This window comes from Polyodon spathula, chromosome 12 (assembly GCF_017654505.1).
Source record: "Polyodon spathula isolate WHYD16114869_AA chromosome 12, ASM1765450v1, whole genome shotgun sequence".
Lineage (NCBI taxonomy): Eukaryota > Metazoa > Chordata > Actinopteri > Acipenseriformes > Polyodontidae > Polyodon > Polyodon spathula.
In genome coordinates this window covers 42,505,567-42,528,289 of record NC_054545.1, presented here as the reverse complement: position 1 = coordinate 42,528,289, position 22,723 = coordinate 42,505,567, and the positions used below count along the sequence as shown (strand labels likewise).

The 22,723-nt window shown below is 40.8% G+C and overlaps 1 protein-coding gene across 2 annotated transcripts in view; it reads left to right on the top strand.

Annotated features, from left to right (window-relative positions):
* Positions 1-1,634: 1,634 nt before the first annotated feature.
* The window catches only part of LOC121324668 (KAT8 regulatory NSL complex subunit 1-like), a 40,541-nt gene continuing 19,452 nt past the window's right edge, over positions 1,635-22,723 (top strand). The window contains exons 1-2 of one of the 2 annotated variants that reach the window (XM_041266777.1): positions 1,635-1,740; positions 10,871-12,317. In XM_041266777.1, the coding sequence (XP_041122711.1) occupies positions 10,957-12,317 (1,361 nt within the window). In that variant the 5' untranslated portion in view covers positions 1,635-1,740; positions 10,871-10,956. Of the gene's footprint in view, positions 1,741-5,120; positions 5,768-10,870; positions 12,318-22,723 lie in introns of those variants that run through there. The other variant, XM_041266776.1, reaches the window with a different exon arrangement.

Here is a 22,723-nt window from a genome sequence, read left to right as displayed (position 1 = left end):
AGGATTTTAACATATCTGAATACTACTGTATCTTTGTTAACTGTACAAAATGGGAGCTTGTTTATCAAAGCTGTTTACAGTTTGCACCATATTTATAACTTCTGTAGTGAGACAACTCCAAATAAATGTTAAGCCTTAGAGGCCTTTTTAAGAGAGGAGGGTATGATTGGCAAGGAAATACCCCTTTTTAAGTTTTCTTTTTACTGAATGAGCTGTTACACACCTTTTAAAAGGTGTCATTTTTTGTTACCCTATTGCTGGAAATACCATTAACCTACCTATATGCTTCACTGTGGCATAATTAATGAAGGGTAAAGCTTGTTTCTAAAGCTAAAACTACCTATAGGGAATGTCAACTAACCTGAATGTTGCAACAGAGTGTGTAGTCAGCACTTCTCAATGAATTATGCAAAAAGACACCAGGTAATGTTTGTGTTTAACCCTGGAAAATAATTGCTCTAGCTAGGATACTAAAGTAAAATATTAGTGAGGGAGGAAAACAAATTATTAGGGTCCCTAGATAAAACTGTAAAAAGACATGTAGCTTTACTACAGTGGCTGCATATGTACACATACAATCGTTTATAAAGCAGGTAGGCAGGTCTTGAAAATCAGACTGCCGCTGAAAACAAATTGGCATGTCAGCTGTTGTAGCAGGTGGTTTATTGCTTCTACAGGAACCCATAACAATTCTCTGTACTATTCCACCTAAAAAAAAAACAAACAACTGTTTTTAGGTATCGAAGTGAAAGAATACAAGCCTGATCGCATTCGGTTTACATGGTTTTGGGAGATCTCTTTACTCGCTTGTTTACCAGCCCTACAGCAGGATAGCACAGCACATGTTAACGGAGTACAGCAGATAGGAAAGTGTGAGGGTATCCAACAGACAGGCCAGCAATGAGAAGGGAGCTCTGTAGTGGTGCATCCAGAAAATGGAAGGGAAATGAAAAGTTCAGTAAGTATTTATGAGAGATTTGGAAATAGAGCTGGGACCAACTTAGGAACATTCTTTCAAAATTGAGGTGTTTGGATGTTATTTAATTTTAAATCTGATTGGGGAAAACAAAAGTATAATCTGTATCGTATTGCAGTAAAAACAAATGACTCCGTAATAAAAATAAAGCTTCTATCCCATAAAATGACCTATTAAATTAAAAAAGACAGTGCTCTACTGTAGAGTGTTTGTTTATTTATTTCAGATTTTTGATTTCAGCATTGGTTTTTTTTTTTTTTTGCATGATATCATTGACTCATTAAGAAATTCACTTTTATGACGGAATACGAACCTGGTCATTCACAGAACAGATGAAACTTCAAGCAGTATTTATTTGAATATCAGTCCCAGCACTAGTTGGAAATGGGCGTCTTGGATACTTAAGCACCTGCCAACTGAGCACTTACTATCAGCCACCAGGATTTCAACTCATGATTCAGTTAGTGAAGCAAACACAGGTGTTAATTTAAAGGCTTTATTACTGTGAAAATAAACTTCGATTGGCACAGCACTCAAACTCTGTGACTGTGCTGGATGAGACTTGCTTTTTGTTAAACAGCCTCCATCAATATATTGAGCACCAGCTGTATTTGAATGATATTTAATAATAGCTTGTAAAAATGTGCCCCTTTTTTCCCCCCCCAGGAATTATTAGTTGACAGAATGGGGTTACTGCAGCTGGATATGTGGGAAAAGATCCTGAACTGGGGAGGTGCTGGCTCTGTTCGCTCTTGTGTTCCTAGGTAAGAATATACTGACATTGGATCAGTGGAACTTACTCAACTTTCATAAATCTACTCAAACATTTCTTGAATGCTAAATCTCTTTCCTATTTTCCACTGTGTTGAAATCACAAGGCATGACTTCTTTTAATGAGGTGAAAATAACCTCACTTCTTTTATATTCATATTTTCCTTTTCTTAAGTTAAATTCATTTTAATCCTGAGTCCCTTAGACGGGCTAGTTAAATAAAGAGGCTGATCAGGGGAAGGTAAGAGCCGACCAAACAATCCGGATTTACAAATAATGAGTGAGATTTTGTGATAATGTGTACTACAAAACTGTCTAAAAAGCAGTAAACCTATAGATTGAGTGTTATGGCTTTTAAGTAAAAGGTTATTGTTAACAGTAATCTGTCTGCTTTTCACTGTTGTTAACATCCGATCACTGAGGTAAAACTGTGTGGCAAATCTACAGTAGCTTGCATAGTGTTCTATTCAAGAGTTTAATTTTAATTTAGCAATGATACAAATACAGGACAGGTCTCGGTAGAGCCAGTATCGTAAGAGGGATAAAAAGCAGAGCTGTGGAATTTTCATTCTAGTCAGTATACAGTGCTGTAAGATCTGATGCAGCATTATAGTCAGTATATTATACAGCACTGTAGATTCTACAGCCATCTGAAATGTCTTTGTGTTTGATGGGTTTGTGTCATGTATTGGGTAGCTTGTATTGGATAGAAATGATGTCATTTTTAATTCCTCCTCTTCTCGTACACAGCCACACTGGTCTCTCGTGGGGTGGATATCAGCTTGCATCACCGAATTTCTCAATTAAGGGGACAAAAATGCATTTAATTTCTAATGTAGTCTAAAGTGTCTGTATGGATTCCCCCTCCTGAGATGCTAATAGTTAGGGAATGAATTTTAGACAAGATGATACAGCCTGTTTGTGCAGCCTGAAAACACCAGGGGGTGCTGTGGTTTTAGCTGCTCGGTAATTACTGCAGTAGGATGCATTGCAAAACACTGACTGCTTAAGCACAGTTTGGCACCAACACCAGAATAGAAGCCGTGCTTCAGTCAAACCAGCTATGAATAGGCAGGGGGCCCATCTGTACACGCTCGCTGCGCATCAAGGTTAAAGAACAGAGAATTCCTGTCAGTGCTCACTCTGAGGGCTTGCATAAGATAAGCAAGAAGGCCATTATCACACATCGCTACCTTCAACTTCCTCCAGCTAGGCTAACTGGTGGTGGGTATTACTCACTGGCCAGGATAAGTCTGCTTTCTTACATCGGTTATATAGCGTGATTATGACCCTTGATCACCCTGTCTCTTGGCAGAAAGAGCTGTCAGATTCAAATATGATTCTAGTATGGAGTGGAAAAGTACCACACAGAGGGTCTTGAGTCCTGTGCTATTAGAAATTAGTTCAACAACAGACCCCCCCCCCCCCCCCCCCCCCCCCCCCCCCCCCCCCAAACACCCCCCCCCCCCCCCCCCCCCCCCCCCCCCCCAGTGAGGCAGTTAGTGAGGGGCATCTAAAAAGGCACCATCGGTGTGCTAGTGCAGCAGGAATACAGCTGTGGTCAGTTACAAGGATTGGACAAAAAATTGAAACCCACTGCCAATTGCAAGATAAATTCTGCAAATAGAGTGTCCCTGAGTGGCTCATCCAGTTACAGCGCTGCCGCGGGGGCGCAGGATGTCGCACAGCTTGGATGATGCCAGTTCGCGTTCAGGCTGTGCAAAGAGGCTGAACTTTGCTGGGGACCCCTGAGGGGGGGCGTCACACTGGCTCTGACGCTCCCAGGGAGGGGGGTGTGAAACCGGCAGGGATTGTTTCTCCTCATCACTCAACAGCGAACCCTACTGGCCAGACACAGAGCACATTCAGAGTGGATAAGAGGCAGGGTTGGTCTCTGTTCTCTGGGATCGGTAGCCCGCCCACCTCTGCTCTGGCTTTAGGCTTGTGAGATCGGAGGATGCTCACACGCCTTCAGAACGTCTGTGCTGTGTGGGGACTCGCTGGGGTGAGGAGAAAAAACATAATTGGAAATTCCAAATGGGGGGAATAAAAAAAGGAGAGAGAGAGAGAGAGAGAGAGAGAGAGAGTCCCAGTCACAATTGGCAAGAAGGCAGTTTTGTTAGCGGGCTGATGGGAGTTGTTCAGTTGGCAGGTGCGTCCATGTCTACAACTACACAAATTAAAGTTGCTGGTTTCTCTATGATTAATTCAAGAGAACAAACTTTCCTGAAGATGTAAAGTTACCAGACAGTTATCACTTCTGTACTGGAATTGAAAACGTTTAAATACAAACAACAAATCACCTACTGTTAAAATTGTACATAGATGTATAGCTGAGACAATACAACATGGAAATGTTACTGTGTACCTCTTAAATTAAATGCATGCAAATCTACTGTAGTCGTAGTTGTTTTTCTGTTGTTGGAGACAAGAGCGTTTAAATTGTTCATTGTAACCACTAGTTGTGTAACATATCAGTTAGCTCGACGTGTTTTCTCTACTGGAGCTTTGTTCTGTATCTCGCCGCTAGAGGAGGCTCAAGAGCCTGTAATGTAAGCACTGCGCCACACAAAATGAAGGGTGGAAACCCTTGACAAACACATACAAATTGCACGCCACAGAGCAATGGCTAACGTGCAGCGCATAAAAATGATCTACTCGACTCTGCCCTCCAGCGTTCTTCATATATCATATTTTTTGTTGTACACATGGTGGTATTTGTACAAAAGAGAATGCTGGTGTATGTTAATAATATAATTAGTTCCATGTACGTAGTATAGACTGACAGACAAAACACGTTTGCCGTCCTACAAGGAGGAGTGGATTACTTTACACCAACATAAATGCGTATTACGAGCATGCTCGGTTACTATGAACTAGCAACTCCCATTTTTCCTTGATCTGCTTGATATCTTTGGCTCAACGTGACACTGCGGTACTGATAGCGAGTTCCCTCTGGCGGGAGTTTGCCAGAATGTTCTTTACGTTTCGTGCAAGTTCCCAAATACAGTCGTGTGAAAGGCGCATTGTTGCTTCAGTTTTATCTCCTCAACATTGTGTGTTCCGATTGTCACGATGCAGTGTTGGTGTTTTGCTTTCCCCGGCCCTATAGTGTGAGACTACAGTCCTGAGATTGTACGTCAGGCCTGGAAACTATTTAACTACCTCTCACGCTGCGAAATAGTTGCATTGCAACATGGTAGTTGAGGGCTGTTTCATTTAATGGCGATGCCTTACTATTTTATAGTAGATCATTAGTTTTGCCTCTAGTGGTGGGAATCTGAAGGGTGATCCGAGTCGTGAAACTAAAGCCGTTTTGGTTTAGCACTCGCTGGAAGTGCCTATAAAACTACAGTGCAAGTAGAGCCAACATGGCGAACATAGAGCACACCGTTTCCTCGCTACCTCTCCTCCACTAACCTTGCTTCACACAGCCGCGAAGCCCCCTCTAGTGGATATTGCTCGGACTGGCGGCTCCTCAGCTCAGCTCTGGCGGTGAGAGGGAGGAATGTCTCCCGCCGCGGCTCTACAACTCTTCTTGCCTGTTTTGTCAGACTAGAGAAATCGGAGGGAGAGGAACGAGCCGCCATTTTCCGAGCGTCGCTCTCTCTGAAACAACAACAAAAAAAAAATAATAATACACCAGTTTAACCGGGAAAAGCCAACCGGAGCCGGACGGGAACCTACTGGAAAGAAAGAAAGAAAGACGCGAGTTTAAGAATATTGAAACCCGGACAGAGCCGGAGCAGAAAGGACCCGCTTTATTGTTCTAAATAATTTAAGCCCGTTTCTGTCTCGTTGTTGTTTCGCCCATTTCGCGATTCCGAGAGAAACACGGGGCTGATAAAACCCGGACCGGGTTCGCCGGAAACCGGATCCCACCCGAACCGGATTCCGTTAAAAGGGTGTTCACCCTGAAATTGATTTATTTGCTCATATTTTGGCTTATTGCTTTTCATTTTTCTCCAAACGGCGGGGATTTGTTGCTGAAATTCTCCCGGACTCTGCGCCCGTCACGTGGTAGGTTCCTCCTTTTTCTTTGTTACTTTAAACTCAGCAGAAAATAGTACATTTAAAATGAAATAGAAATAAATGAAACGTGTGTCTTTGTATAGTCGCAATTGTTTTGGTAGTTTTAGCTTCACGGTGACAGAGTGGGCCTTAAGATTAGCGTAATTTTAGTGTAAAATGCAAAAATTGTAAATTGTTGGTGCAACTTGTCAGGTTCTTAAAACGAGGGATAATATTATATACAGTGTACTAAAAAAGCATGCAGATATTTGCGCTTTTTGTATTGATTACTTTTGAAATCAAGTATTCAACAATTTATTTAGATTTGTGTCAAAGGGCAGTATGTAAACAGTGACATTTAAATACATTGTAATAGGGCTGTGGCAGACGGGAGCGCTAATCATTTGTGTGGTATTTAAATTAATGCTATTGCAGTTAAAGCAATCTTATGCGTGGTTTATTTTTCTATTGTTTGTTTTCAACAAACTCCAGGGATACCGAAACACTAAAAAGGGTGAATCATTTAACTTGCTAAAATGTACAGGCATTCCTATTTACTTGTTTTTGTTTTATTTCTTGTAACATTTAATTCTACTATTGTGTAATGTTGGTTTGGTTGTCATAATGGCGCAGTCCCTTTCCGGCGCCACTTTTTCCTCAAATTGATATACAAACATATATTTAATGGTCCGCAGGCGTGTATTCAGATATAGAGCCATTTTTTGAACTGAATTATAACGTGGGAGTTTCGAAGTGATTTACCTGGTCCAGAAAGACTCTCCGTGTGTAACAATGAAACAAAACTGTTTCCCGAGCGCGGTTTCCTGAGCACGTTTGGAATCGAGACATTTAAGAATCTAACTTTGACATCTAGGAAAAATAAAGGCTAATCAGATTTATTTTGGGGGGGTGGAGGCGACTGTCGTTTTCCATAACTAGATGAGTTACATAATCGCAATTTGAGGGTTTCGGCCAACGAAATCGCCTTGTGTGGGTTTAATGTTTTTATTTACTAAAATATATATCTCGGCGGGGTATAAGTGGAGGCGATATAAGCACGCTATGCAGTAAACGTATACAGATAATAGAGTAGAATAGAGTTTCTTTCGGTACACGTGTTATTTTTAATCATATTAAAACTGGCATAAAATGTGCTTTTTAAAAAGTCTTATTTTTATTACAAATGCTTGCATCATGGCATGTGATCTCAACAGTGGGGTGATGCAATTGTCTGAAAGTAGCCATAAAAGTCTCTACGAATTTTAATAGTTTGGGTGCATTTAGTAGTTGGTGGTATTAATATACAGTACTGTTTAAAAACGCGTTCAGGCTCGTTGTTTTGGATGTGTAATCTGCTGGCTGTTGCCACTAGTTTAGCTTTGGGGTGGTTGTCTGTTGCAGAAGAGATAATTTCCTGGCCTACATAGTTAGAAGCTAGATTTAGGAGCCCAATACAAATAATCCTGCCCTGGTCACATGACAAGATAATGCTTTACTGAATATACCTATGAAATATTATGATACATGTTTGTGTTTATGCACCTACAATTTCTAAGTGAAACATTTGCCTATTTTTGTAAAAAAATAACAGAATTGCCCACCATATTTAGTGTGTAGGTCTTGTGACAATTTGCAGTGAAAGCCAGTGACCAAGACTCAAATTGATACAGCAGAGGAAAAAATAAAATAAAATTATTGTAGTAGGACATAAAACAAGTGTAACAATGCAGCTCGCCCCCTTTTTTTTTTATATAACTGTTCTGATTTTATTAAGGCAAAAACAATATCAGCTTCCACTGGAGAGTAGTAGTACATAGCATAAAGCCCCTTGATTAGGGTGCAATATAGTGGGGGTTTCTACCAGAAATTAAAGAGCAGCAGCCACTTCAGGCTTTGTATGTAGACATTTAGGTTTCCAGTCAGTATCATAATTTTGCCAGCAATGGGCCCTGGTATGCTAGCCTCTTTGCCAGTGAAGTAGCAAGGCCACTGGGTGGGTAGATTTGAACACGCCTGCTAATAGGCCTGGAGACATGGTTCCCCACGTGTCTGCGGCATGCAAATGTGTGCTTGTATGTTGCATGGTATGGTGCTACAAACATAAGCCAAGGCAGGCGATTTGCATGGTGCACAGCGTTCCAGCTGAGTCTGTATAGTTCCATTGGAGATTGCTAGTCCACTGGGCCTTCCCTCTGATAATGTCATATTCTGTATGGAATCACTGTTAGGCATTATTTAATCCTGTTATGGCTGAGGCAGTTGGAATAGTGAGGTTTAGTTCATCAGGCCCCAATACCAGAGTGGTCTGCATGTGTTATTTTGGGGGGGGGGGGGGGGGGGGGTCAGTGGGTGGGGGGGGGGGGGTCAGTCAGTCAGTTCCCTCTAATAGGTTGTGACCATGCCTAAAGAGCACAACAACAGTGTGTGTCTGGCAGGCTTCCACTGCCAAAAACTTGATCAAGAATACCAGGTTCTCTTTGATCTAGTCAAGTATAAACACCAGGCCAGAGCTATTTAGTACCAAGGAACCTTTGCTTGTAGACTAGTCTGTTACCACCAAACTACAATGAGAATTCAACTTCTGTGAATTTGATATAGAGATAAATGCTGTAAATAAAGCATCTGCTTTTTTTTTTTTTTCATTGTTCTTGGTAATGAAAATAAAACCAGCAATTTTTTTTTACCTAGATTTCTTGATATTCTGTATTAAAGATTTGCAGATAGGTAAAGATTTGCGCAGTCTTCAATATCCTGTTTACAATGTGCTGTTTACTTTTGCAGTGCTTTTTGAGAAATCAGGCCCTTCCTTCTCCCTTTGCAGGGACACTGTCGTAGTTTCCAAAGTATGAATCTTGAGTCATTTATAAAGGATGACTAAATGTAGCTAGCTTGGTAAACACAAGGCTGCAAGTATTGTAAATGGCTTCCCAGTCACAGATTTGTGGTAGGAGGATGTAGGAGGTACGTTCACCTTTGTCTTTGTCTTTTGGTTTCAAGGTAACGGTTTGAAATGCTCATTTTACATGAGTCTCTGATTATTTGTTCCTTCTGCTTGGAAAAGTTGCTTTCCAGGAGCACTTGCTTTCTTGCATTTGAAAGAATAACCTGCTCATTCTCATTCTGATTAAAGATAAAGTTCTGCATTAACATTGAAGGTCCTGTTAAGTTTTTGCACCTAAACTAAAGTATATAAAGTTTCAGAATTATGCATGAATGCATTGCGTCCAGTTGTGTTTTTATTATTACTGGTTTTGTAATCTAACCGTATTTTTAGCTTTGGTGGAAAAGGTAGGCCTAGTCTTCAGTTTGATATTAGGTCTTCAGTCTAATTTTCTAATTTCAGAAAGTCAGTAATATCTCTTGCTAATGTGCAAACAAGAAGACTGTCTCATACATATTCGCTTCTAACAGAGGCAAGTATTTCCTAGTTTAAGGCCTGAGTTTTTTAAAATGCCAGCTTCTGGGTTTATGAATGGTTTTTGTTGTACTTGTCAGGCTTCAGAATTGCATGTTCAAGATAGACAAGTCAGATGCTGCATGCGCTATCCAGGCCAATTTTATATTTTCGCTCTGTTCTGCAAAGGCATTGTTTTCACTAATGAAAATATATTGATGTTACGAGTTATCTTGGGTAATGGGATGGGGACAACTCAACACCCAAAACCCAGCTTTTAGATCATTTTTTTTTTTTTTGTCTAGTAGAAGACAAGCCTTATATTTTATCATGTGCACTGAAGATTACTGGACCCCCCCCCGGTGCCTTGGAACAATAGAGCACTATTCTTTTTCGCCAAGACAGAATGCTTTAGCCAGTCAGCAGTGAGGTTGGCTGTCGTGCTTGCTCAAATTCCAGTTTGTGAAGCTGGTTGTGTTTCATTACACATAACCCCACCTTTGTCTGAAAACCTGAACTTCCCATTAGACTTTAGTCTTTGTACACTGGGATTAAGGTGGGTGAAGCTGTAGTGTCAACTGCGGACGGGTGGGGGTCAGTGGAAACACCTGTACCTGCAGGTATGGCAGTAAAGTGGCCAGTTTGACAAAGCACTCTGAGAAGCTGTCTGATAAACTCTTTAATTCTATAGAAAAAAAAATGGAAATAAAGGTGAATTGTTTATGCCCTAATCATTTAAACTAGCTGATTTCTACCAAAAGAAAAATAGGTGGGTTGCTAGCTAGCAACCTGCTCCGTGCTTGAAGAGCTTTGAGACGAGACCCAGGAATGCAAAATGCTTTGTCACACGTTACAGGTCCTGCAGTAGTTTTGTACAGCTTAATGCCTAGTGGGCGGTTACTGTATTGGTTGTATTTTATTTTATTTTTTTAAACTGGTTACTTCTGGAGTCCGTCCAGCCAGGATGTGAAAACAATAATCCAGCTTTAAAGAGCAGCATGGAAGGAGGAGGCTGTGCAGTAGAAAGAGCACAAACGCTGTGAGTGTGCGATGCAAATGAATCGGCTTATCGTCTGCGTTTGATAAGCAATGTCCCTGCCTTTATTGTGTAGCAGGCCACTTTTTTTTATTTGAAGAGTTCCTGTTAAGACGCACCAACATTTGCAGAATTATTTCTTTTAGCTTTCCCCTGTAATAAAATTAATTGTCTTGGTGTTGATTTTAAAGGCCAGGGTAATACTTACAAATACAGTTAGGTTGGTAACAGGTGCCATAGATAACACCAAACACAAAGAACAAAGGTTCAGTTTGTTTTAGCTGTTGTGAAAACAGGCTTTGTCGACCTGCTGCTTTGAGGCTCTACAGAGTTACGCACAGAGATGTGGAAAATCTGCAGAGGGTTTAAACCTTGGTTAGAAAACTGTTCAGTCAAGTTGGCAGTATTTGTATTGTTTTTAAAATGGTGAGTTATAAAAGCAAACCAGTGTGTTGATATTATAGCTTAACAAAAAATGTTTTTCAGTGAACAATGTGGAGTTTTACAAAAGTGCTTGCACTGTTAATTTTTAAGGTGAAAACATTCCCAGGTTGGGAACTGTCATGCTTTGCTCTAGAAATCTGTTAACTTATCTTTTGTAGGTAAAAAAAAAAAAAAAAACATTGCCGATTACAATGCCATTTTTTAAATCTTCATTTTTTTTTTGTTTTTGTATCTGCAGGCTGTCCTCTGCTGAGGCAGTGAGTGAGTGGTGTGGAGCTGGCCTCGGCACTGGGAAAGGCCACAGCGCCCGTCTCTCTGCACTGCATGGCTGCAATGGCTCCCGCTCTTACCGACGCGCCAGCCGAAGCTCACCACATCCGCTTCAAACTGGCTTCCCCGTCCTCCACCTTCTCCCCGGGCAGCGTGGAAAACAACAGCAACGCCAGCAACATCCTGATCTCCAGCAACGGCACCAGCAAGCACAAGGCCATCGTCTCTTCTGCGGAAGAGCGCGCCCTCGACTTCCGGGGCAACCCCAAGAAGGAGGAGCAGCAGCGGGGCAAACTGCAGCCGCTGGTGGCCTCTTACCTCTGTTCTGATGTGACTTCAGTCGCCACAACCAAGGAGTCTAGGATACTGCAAGGAGTCATTATTAAACAGAAGGTCCTTAAATCGCATTCTCTTCTGACCCCGCCCACCATCTTCAACAGCAGTGATATCCGGGCTGAGCTGCTCGCCAGGCAGCACCAAGCTTTGGAGTTTACTGGAGAGAACCTTAAAATGATGAGCGGCAGCAGCCAGCCAGGGCCAGTGAATGGTCTTGCTAAGAAACTTGCCAGATCCATGAGTACCTCTGATCGGGGCCCTGCAGCTCCAGCTGTGGTCAATGGAAGCAAGCCCGGACCCTCGGCTACCCCCGACACTGAGGCCTGTCCCTCCAAGGAGACCGATTCTGGGGATTTCAAAGCCAGTTCATCCAGTTGCACTCTTCTGAAAGGGTGTATTGCAGATGAGCAGCCACCTGGGAACTTGCCTGCAAATAACTCTGATCAGTCTGCTGCAGCAAACCAATTGGACCTCGCAGTAGGGCAAGTAGAAGATGTGGGAAATGGGATATCCACAGACCCCACAGTGAGTTCTGTTGATTTGGAAAGTGCGGGTTGCAGTGGCAACAGCCAGGTAAAACCCATTCCTGCATCTGACCCCAGTCCCTTCAGCACTTTGGACGCTGAGATCCGCGCTAGGACCCTGCTGAACCAAAGCCGGCAAAGCGAGATCGAGAACAGGGTCCAGCGGCTGCGCAAACGCCTGCAGGTGGTGCAGGCCAAGCAGGTGGAGAGACACGTTCAGCAGCAGCTGGGTGGGTTCCTGCAGACTAGCTTCAGCAAGCTGCCCAGTCTGGACTCCCTTCGCCAGCGCAGCCCCGCCGTGCTCACCCGCAAAGCTGAGGCTGCCCTTCGTCGAGCGGCCAGCGAAAGCAGCACTTCCGACGGACTGAGCCACTTCCTGAAGAGCGGCTCTGTGCCCACGGAACTGGAGAGGCTCTCTCTGAGCGGGACGGCTAACCTGAGGGCAACAGAGCAGGCCTTCGACTCGGACATAACAGACAGCAGCTCCGGGGGCGAGTCTGACATTGAAGAGGAAGAACTGACCAAAGTGGACATTGAGCAGCGACACATCTCACTGTAAGTACACCAGCTAGACTGGTGGAGTTAATCACTACACATTTGGTAGTGTCATGTGTGTATACGTGTGTGTGTGTGTGTGTGTGTGTGTGTGTTTTTTATATTATATATATATATTCACAATATACGTTATCGGCCTGCAATTATATATATATATATAAGTGTTATGCCTGCAATAGCCCCATCTCACAACACAGTTTGTATTGCCAACAGGTAGTTGATAGGCATCCTAAAATGTATTCGTGAAGACAGTAACAGTTAATTTAGTGACAAAGCTTACTGAGATGAAATATACATCCGATTTCTTTTGTCATGTTAAACATTGATAATCCTTGCTGAGTACAAAGTCAGTCACTGGGGGGGTTGCTTAAATTATAGGCTTATTTCAAGATTATGATCACAAAGCGTGTTACAACGCCTGATGTCGGTTTTGTTTGGTTTTAATTTTCCAAATTTCATATTGAAAACTGTTCAAATTTTATCAGGGTTTCAACTAAGGTGCTGATCTGAAACTGCCTGTTGTACCAAACAATACAACCATTGTCTACTTTTTTTGGCTGTTAGGAAAAAAAAAAAAAGTGCACTTCAGAATTACGCATTTATCAGGAGGGAGTGCTTTTCCAGCTTTAAGTCTTGGTTAGGATTTGCTTGGATGCAAGTTATTAAGAGGAGTCTGCTTATTTTTTTATCGCATTTGTTCTTGATCTGCTTGTCCAGTTGTGATTATACTTTGGACATTTTTTGCCACCACTTGAGAATCTGGGATGGGTGTTCATACATGTTGCTCTTGCCAGTGGCTCAGTTGTGGCACCTTTAGGAAGAAGGTTGGTGTTTTGACTGGTGAAGGGAAGTTCTTTTATGGGTCTCCTGCATGTGGGTTCACATCTGTTGGTCACCAAATTGAGCATAAAGGAAAAAAAAATAAGCCCAAATAAATGTCGTACCCTTTTCTTTCCTTGAATTAGCTTTCTATTGAAATTGTGTTCTCTCCTGTCACTGGCATGATGCTGGCATCGGAACTCCACCCAGACTGTAGGCTGGATACGGGTTATTTAACCACAGACAATAAGATTACACTGTTGTTTTTTTATTATTTAAACATCCCATCACGGGCGAGTTGAGTGGAATTTCCTGCTTGTCTTCTGCCAAGCACCTTTTGACATTGTAAATGTAAAACCCATGGTTTTGAAATGTAGGTCACCATTAGAAATATTTCATTTGGTTTAAAGCACTTAATTTTTCAAGTTGTAGAGTTACATTAAGGAAACGTGATGTTACAAAACATGAAATACTGTTCACTGGTAATAAAACAAACAGAAATAAAGGAATCAATGTGTTTTTAGTTCTATGACCTTTGCTTATAAATATCTCTCCCAGCATTATGAAATGCTTCATTTATTGGCTGAAAGAAACTTCTGCATGTCAGATGACTTCGCATGTCAGATTTTCTGTTTCGGCCCAAGATTGCAAAGATTCAGGATGTGCTATAGCACACGCAGAGTCATTCCTGTAATGGCATTGTTTGTAGTTTATCTCCCCCTCTCTGAAATGTGCTTTTACAGAATGTGTGTATCTTTCAGTATGATGCGAGCACTGCCAGCCTGCAGCATTCACTTTTGGTAAAATTGGGTTCCACAACCAATGCCTTTCTACTTTTTTTTTTACTATTCTTTACTGGAAAAAAATATACAGCCCAGTACATTTTCCATCTACTGCGCACATTCGATTTCTGAAAAGGTTTGTGATCGTTCCAGACAGGTATTGTGCTGTCTTTTGTAGAGAGAGACAGACCAATTTTAAGTGTTAAAGATAATTTTGAGACAGCTTAATTTTGCTTTTTGATTTTGAATATTTTTATTCCTTACGCCACAATTCTGCATTTAGATCTGTCCTTTGAGACATTGGAACCTATGTGCAGGGATTCGTCACTCTTCTAATTCGCTATAGAGCCCTGTCTATCTAATCTAATGCTAGTTGTCTTATGCTTTCTTGCAGTTTTTTTTTTTTTTGTGGCAGATTCCGACTTTATTTCAGCTTGCCTTCTGGTTTTAATGTTATCTTTTAAAATCTCCAGACTTCCAGTTAACCTTGGTTGTAGTGTTTGAGATTTACAGATCATTACTATTTAAATGCGTTTGTGCATGAACTGGAGGCTTGGATAATGTAATCACCTCGATTTTTAAAGCCTGTTTTTCTGTTTGTCATTCAGCAAGCAGCGCTTGCTGTTCTGTCTGAGTTGCTGGCAAGTGTTTGCCGATCTAAATTTAAATCGCAGTAATGTCCTGCACGCAGTTGAGGCCACCAGCACTTTCACACACTGTTTAAAGTGACTGTCCATTTCCCCTCCCAGACAATCCCAGGCATGCGTCTCCGTGCTGGCCCTGAGAGCGAGACATAGCCCTGCTTCTTTATCCAGTAGTAGACCACTGCAGTGTTGACTTGAGGGGAAACGAGATGAGAATTTGCTGCTACATCTGTTTTCTTTTTTTAATGATTTGCACTATTAGTTTTGTGTATTGTTCCATTTTAAGCCTCACCCCAAACACACAGTAGAGATTCTTATTTACATAGCATTTTCATCCATTCCAGATTAATACAAACTTGATTAGCCCCGGTGTGTGGGTAATAAGCTTAGGTGTTCCTTACTGGACTCATAGTAAAACCAGGAATGGATCAAACTGCAATGCAACGGGAGTCTTATTTCTGTCTCTGCACATGCATACATTTGTAGCATTTAAGTTTAACTTGATAAATGTTCACAGCATAGATGGGAAGAACTTAAAACTTTGAAAAATGTAAAGCACATCACGGGCAACGGGTAGATTGAAGTTTAAGTGCTGAATGTTTGTGGTTGCTACAAGTCTGTATTCATTTATAGCATTTTAGTGTTTTAAACCAGGCAGTTCTTCAAAAATTAATTTCTCGATCTTGTTGACTCGACAGCATTTTAACCCATAACTGCATGTTTGTGCACAGGGTACATGATTAATTGGTACGTGATTTAAATATACACAAAACCAGGGACGTGATCCTGTGAAAGCAAGTCACATCAGTGACTGTGTGGGTCTACAGCAGTGACCTTGAATTGAAAGCATTTTTATGCAGAAATTAACAGCAGCTGTGAAACAGCCCTTAATTAACATACAGAAAGGTAGCGTGCCAGCATGCACAAAACTCATGAGTCCATGCAGCTTTAGGGATAAAATAGCTACTGTGGCTTGTAAAATGTCTTGCTATCCTTAACACTTTCAAATATGCATGTGTGATATATATGTGCATGTGTGTATATGTGTGTGTGTGTGTGTGTGTGTGTGTGTGTGTGTGTGTGTAAACGTATTCAGGGTTTTATGTTTTAGCTCAAAGAGCCAGCTGCCTGTACATATAATTACACATGCACACAAAGTTTTTTTTATTTTATTTTACTAGAAAATTGCAAATCAGTTGTTTTAATACATGTCATATTACACTGAAATTACTATAGAAGCAAAACAGAAAACACCACACTGATGTTGGGGTGAGGAGCTTTCAGAATGAGAAGCAGTGCATGACTCTTGGAAGCTGAAATACCTCCCCTGTGGGTCCTTTTACTTCGGTTCCTGTATTTCCTGTGAGATTTGGAGTGGCAGTCCCCTACATACTTGATGGAGCAAGGCACCGGTCACTCTGAAAATAGCGAATCATTTCGGAAAGTTCCACACGTTTCCATGAACTGACGAGTACAAACAACTTAACTCATTATAATGAACGTGTTTTTAAATGTGTTTTTGGCATGCGTCCCTCCACTCAACACTAAGGGAATAGTGTCTAGAAGCACACCTGTGACGTGTATTAAAGTTCTGGTGAACAGAAAGCCTGTTTCTATTCCAAGCAGTGGGAGACAAATGTTTAGTATTTATGCTCATCTGTAAAACCGCCTGTAAAAAATTAAATAAATAAAAAATAAAGTTCTCCAGGAGTTTCAATTCCATTTGTGATTACCAAAACAGTGCCATTTGGTAAGTTACAGTAAATTTAATTATGTTGGATAGATCCGTGAAGTGGAAGGCCCCATTGCTGTCTGGGTTTTAATGCCAATTAATTGAACAGCGATGCTGATTTTGCTTGTTTTTTTATTTCTTGCAAGAATCAGGATTAGGTGTAATGCTAGGGATTCTTTGACTAACTATTTTCATTAGTGTCACATGTAGGAAAGTGGACGTGAGTTTGTGAGTGGATATTCTAGTCACTTGGATGTTCTTGCCAGAATGAAATGCTTGAGGGTAAAAAAAAGATGTATTACTTTGGGTGGCATATTGAGCAGAACTGCGGGAAAGTAGTTCTCTGGTCTAGAACATGTGTGGGACAGTTTTAATACAAACCCTCCTCAGCGAAAAGTAATAAGGAGTTTGTGTTTTAAAATACATCTTTTAAATGGATGCAGAAGACATTTTTTTGGAAGCCGTGAATCCAGAGTGGTATATGTTTGGAAGGCTGTCGGTGCCTATTTGAATATCTGTAATGATTTTCATCTGTAACTTGCATGGTAGGTTACAAGATAATTGATTAACTGTGTGTGAGCGGTTAAATACTTCAATTGTTGCATGTAAATTCCAGCCACAAAAGTAATATTAACTTTATTCTAGCCTTCAGTCTCATCATTCAAAATGTTTGTTTCTCTTCTAATCAGTGTACAGACAGGGTGTTCATTTCTTAGTGGCTTTTGAGTTTGCTGCTAACTAAATGCGATACGGCTAGCATGCTCAATGATTAAACTTCCTCTCTGATCTAAGCAAGGGATTTGATTGGGTATCTCGGACATCCATCTGCCTCACTGTAATTGGCTGGAGGTCTTCCTGTTGCTTTCCTGAGGGGTGATGTAATCTAAGCTGTTTGGAAGCTACAGGTCTTAATGTATCTACTAACCATCACAGCCTGCGTAGAGTAATTACTGTACGTGTCTTGTTCAGCTGCAGCTCTTGAACAAATGGATTGGGTTAACGATTTTATTACCCAGTGTCTATTTCCACATGGTCTGCTGCTGATCCCAGATGTTTGTGTTTTAGCATTTTATTTCAGTCTTGTAGCAATCTCATTCGGTTCAGCGTGAAATCATAGGAGTGCGACGCTTTAAATGCAAACAAAACAAAAAACATACAACTAAAATGAAGTCTACCGCAGGTTATAAAATGAACAGGCAGTCCAGACTGAGCTGAATGAAAGAACAGGAAGTTTTGTTGTGTGGAGTTGAGGTCTTTCTCAACTTCCTGTTTGTTTCTGCCACATTGCACGCAGGGCTTTGTCTGTCTGTGTGTGTGGGGTGTGGGGTGGTGGCTGTCATATTTGCTGTCCTGAGTTATAGAAATACAGAAATAATTTGACAAAGGCCTTGATCTCTTTGTCAAAATACTTTTTACTCCTAAAGAGTTTTAGTATTACTAAATGTATTGGCATGGAGTGTTTTTCATGTTTTGCATAGACAGTGTCCCTAGCTCAAGGGAAGCAGGAAGGATTTTGAACTGATCAGCATTGATACCATTTTTTATCATGATTCACAGAGTTCCGGGTTGAACAAAACCTTTTAAAGTGAGTGTGAGGGGGGAGTGATTGTAGAATAAATATAATAAATTAAAAACAAAAGGGCCATTTCTATAAGTAAATTGAAACAGGTATTTGTGAGTGCTTTATATTTTGGTGACCCTTAACCCCTGCCCCGTAACCATGCTGCTATGTATACGTGTGCATGGTCTGTATAAGAAGTTAGGTGAATGTAGAGCACAGGAACCAATACTGTCTGCTGTGGTCTCTACGTACTCTTGGTTGTCTTGATATACAGTGCCTTGCAAAAGTATTCAGATCCCTGACCAATTCTCTCAAATTACCAAATTACAAATGGTACATTGAAATTTTGTTCTGTTTGTTTTATTTTTAAACACTGAAACTCAGAATCAATTATTGTAAGGTGACATTGGTTTTATGTTGAAGTATTTAAGAAAAATAAAAAACTGAAATATCTTGCTTGCATAAGTATTTAACCCCTGTGCTGTGGAAGCTCCAAGTTTGCACCGATGAAAGAAATTGCCCTAACGAGGACACAATTACCTCACCATTGACCTCCACCTGTGAACCATTAAAGTTGCTGTCACATTTTCTGGATAAAAACCCCTCTGTTGAAGGATCATTGGTAAGGCTGTGAATCTGAAGGAAAATGAAGACCAAAGCGCATTCTACAGAAGTTAGAGATAAAGTAATACAAATGCATAGATTAGGGAAAGGGTACAAAATAATATCCAAGTGTTTGGATATCCCAATGAGCACAGTTGGATCAATAATCAGGAAGTGGAAGCTGCATCACACCACCCAGGCACTGCCAAGAAAAGGTCGTCCCTCAAACAAGAAGTTGACTTGAGAGAAGCCACAGAGAGGCCAACAATCACTTTGAAGGAGCTACAGAGTTCAGTGGCTGGGAGTGGAGTAATGGTGCACCAGTCAATCATATGAAGAGCTCTGCATAACACTGGCCTGTATGGGAGGGTGGCAAGAAAGAAGCTGTTACTCAAAAAGTACCATCTGAAAGTGCGTCTGTTGTTTGCCAGAAAGCATGAGAGTGACCCAGCTGCGATGTGGGAAGAGGTTTTGTGGTCAGATGAGACCAAGATAGCACTTTGAGTTTTGGCCAAAAAGCTCTATGTGTGGCGCAAACCTAACACTGCCCATGCCTCAAGACACACCATCCCTACAGTGAAGTGTGGTGGCGGCAGCATCATGCTGTGGGGATGCTTCTCATCAGCAGGGACTGGGCATCTTGTTACAGTTGAAGGAAGAATGGATGGAGCAAAATACAGGAAAATACTGCAAGAGAATCTGCTTCAGTCTGCTAAAAAACTGAAGCTTGGGAGGAAATTCACCTTTCAGCAGGTCAGTGATCCCAAGCACAAGGCCAAAGCAACATTGGAGTGGCTCAAGAACGAAAAGGTGAATATCCTACAGTGGCCCAGTCAGTCCTGATCTCAATCCCATTGAGAATCTGTGGCACTATTTGAAAATTGCGGTCCACAAGCGTTGAACAACCTGGAGCAAATCTGCCAAGAAGAATGGGCCAAAATCACTCCCACACTGTGTGCAAAGCTGGTACATACTTACCCCAAAAGACTTAAAGCTGTTATTGCAGCGAAAGGTGGCTCTACCAAATATTAATGTGTGGGGGTTGAATACTTATGCAAGCAAGATATTTCAGTTTTTTCTTAACTATTTCCCAACATAAAACCAATGTCACCTTACAATAATTGAGTTTGAGTTTCAGTGTTTTAAAATAAAATATCGAGCAGAACGAAATTTCAATGTACCATTTGTAATTCAGTAATATGAGAGAATTGGTCAGGGGTCTGAATACACTGTATATAGACACACATCTCCACATTGTACTTCCCCAAAACAGCATCTGTGGCTGGCAGCTGGTCTGCTACATTATTAAAACATTTTCTTGAGCGCAAGTATAGGAGATTTAACAGCAATAGCTAGCTTGGATTGAAGGGCTAAAGCATGCAGCTATATTTTGAGTTTTCTGTGTCCTGTTTTTTGTTTATTTTGTTGCATGCTGCAGTAGCTACAATACAGTGTTCACTGTGCTTTAGTGCCGGTACTGTGTTTTTAAGATTTGTATTTTGTATACCATGTCTGACCTGATTCCATTGGTTTGATTAAACGGAGCTTTTGTTAGTCATGAGAGGGATCAAAATAACTGGGTGAAACTTTATTGAAGAATTAAACCGGGCTAATCAGATTTGTACACAGTGCTAGTCCAGCAGCCCTTTTTTGTAACTTGCTTTTATAAAAATAAGAAATTGACTTTTTTTTTTTTTTTTAAAACAAGGTGCACAAGTTAAACGTAGTCAAGGAGTCTCTGTAAATGAGAAATGTTGCTTGTCAGTGATTTAAAAGGAACACTGTCAGTTTATCACTGAGACCACTTTAGTTGCGAAGTTCAGGAATCCTAAAATGCTGAATTATCCCCTGCTGGGAATGCATATCCCTGGAGACTGGGATATAGTGGAGGAGCCTGTGCTTATCACACGTATCCAGAGAACCACTAATGCAGTTGTCTTGATGCTTTTGGCATTCTTTATTGAGACGCTGTCTTAGGCTGCATTCGCACTGGGTCAGTTTCAAACGGATTCGGTCTGTTTCGTTTGAAAATGTGCTGTCTGTGTGCTCGCTGTTCACGCGTATCTGCGAGCAAAGGGGCTGAGTTCGTTTGGATGGGAGCTAAAGTTGTTCTTTTTTTGGTCTTTATTGTATTATATATATATATATATATATATATATATATATATATATATATATATATATATATATATATATATATAGTCGTCAATTTTGTATTATTTTCTCCCCAATTTAGTCGTGTCCAATTTATTTGCTTTTATGTTTATTTTTATTTATGTGCTGTCAGCCGACCGCTTCTTTACACACTGCAGACTCCGTGCAGCCATCTGAGAGCTACAGCGTCGGAGGACAACGCAGCTTGCAGGAAAGCCTGCATGCGCCTGGCCAGACCACAGGGGTCGCTGGTGCGCAGTTAGCAGAGGACACCCTGGCTGACCTTGCCCTCCGTCCCCCCTGGGTACGGCGCTTGGCCAATTGAGCGCCACCCCCTAGGAATTCCCGGTCACGGTCGGCAGTGACATAGCCTGGATTCGAACTTGCTCCAGGCTATAGGGCACGTCCGCGCAGAGCGCTTTTACTGGGTGCGCCACTTGGGAGCCCCTTACCATCTTTTTCAGGACTGAGTTTGTTTATGTTCACAATGCAGTTTGCAAGAGCACTCGGCTCGTTTTATTTGGTCTGTGAACTGGATGTTTACACTGTCCTGCAAGGCATATTGAAAAATGGCAGCTATTGATGCATTGCTGTGGTTTTTAGTGAAGCATGTTTTAGATTATTTCATAGCGCTATGGAAGAAAGCACTGGGGGAGCACTTCACTAATTTTAATGAACACAGTTCTTGAATGCCAACTGTAGGAAAATAATGCAGTTCTGCACGGTTCTCCTACAGGTAGCATTAAACAGTAATAAACTATTTTTTTTATTGTACATAATAGCATTATTTTCTTTCATTGTTATCTTGTCAAAACATGTAGTAAATGGTAAATGTCCCAGGGTGCCTTTTACCAAGCGAACCAGTGTGAACTAAGGAGGTAAATATTGTTTAGTTATGGATTTCATTATACTCATGCTACTTTGGTAGTTTAAACCAGTAGTGCGCAAACTTTTTATATGCCCCCCCATGCCTTTTCTTTACTGTACAGCCATTTGAAAAAACAAAAGGTAATCGGTAGATTTAATACTGGCACTCTTATGGAATGATGACAGCAAAGGTATATGCTGTGTTCTTGTCACTTTTTTTAATGGAAAAAAATGCAGAGACTCACCAGTGAAGCAACTCAACTCATTTTACACGGGGTATATCCAACGTGAATGTAAAGGCCTAAAGCACATATCTACCATAATAGCACTGAAAGAATCACATTCAAGGTTTTCATGAAAACCGGCAACAGAAAAATTCAAACTGGGTTCTAATTTGATGCATTGATTCACCAATAACGATTCACACAAAGCTCAGGAAATTTAAGGACAGATGATCAATAATTCATACAACAATTTAATTGTTGTGGAATAAAAAAGTTGACCCTTTTTTTAGTATTCAGTGCTCAAATCAGCGTTCTGGATCTGACTTATGGATGTGATTGCAAAGAAATTGCATGTCTTATCGTGCACAAACAAAATATGAATTGTAATCGCCTAAGGGCACCGTAGCATCTTGTCATGGTACCATATAAACGGATCACAATACTTGGTCATTTTAATAGGGGTTTAAGTGTTTTCTTTCATCTGCTGACTTCACATTTTTCTTTTCATGTTATTGCTAGTTAAATTGACAAACTTAGCGGCAATGTGCCAAAAACACGTGTATACTCTAACTACATGCAAGGTTTATTTTTAAATGTGTAATTTTCATTGATTTAAGATCACCCAAATACACTTGGCCTTAAACTGAAGTGACATCAGGGCGAAGTTTTTCATTTTTATTTATTTCTGTGCCACTTATATAAATAAATAAAAACAAAAAAACTTTCCAGTTCTAATTGTTCTGTCACTGTTGAGGTTATGTGGTAATTTTATCAGCAGTTTAGAAAGCTTTCAGGGAATACTGGGTTCTTATACAGAAGATCCTTCTACATTCAACAATAAGAAAACCTCGTTAGAGGTATATTTTAATTATATTATGTTTATTAATCTTGTCAGTCCTGCTGACAATTACCAGACAGTTGTTTGTTTTTATTTATAAATCTTTTAAACTTGGCTAGTCAACATTTTAGCCGACCATGTTAAATCTGGGTTTCTAACAAATACGTCAATTAATTTTTTAA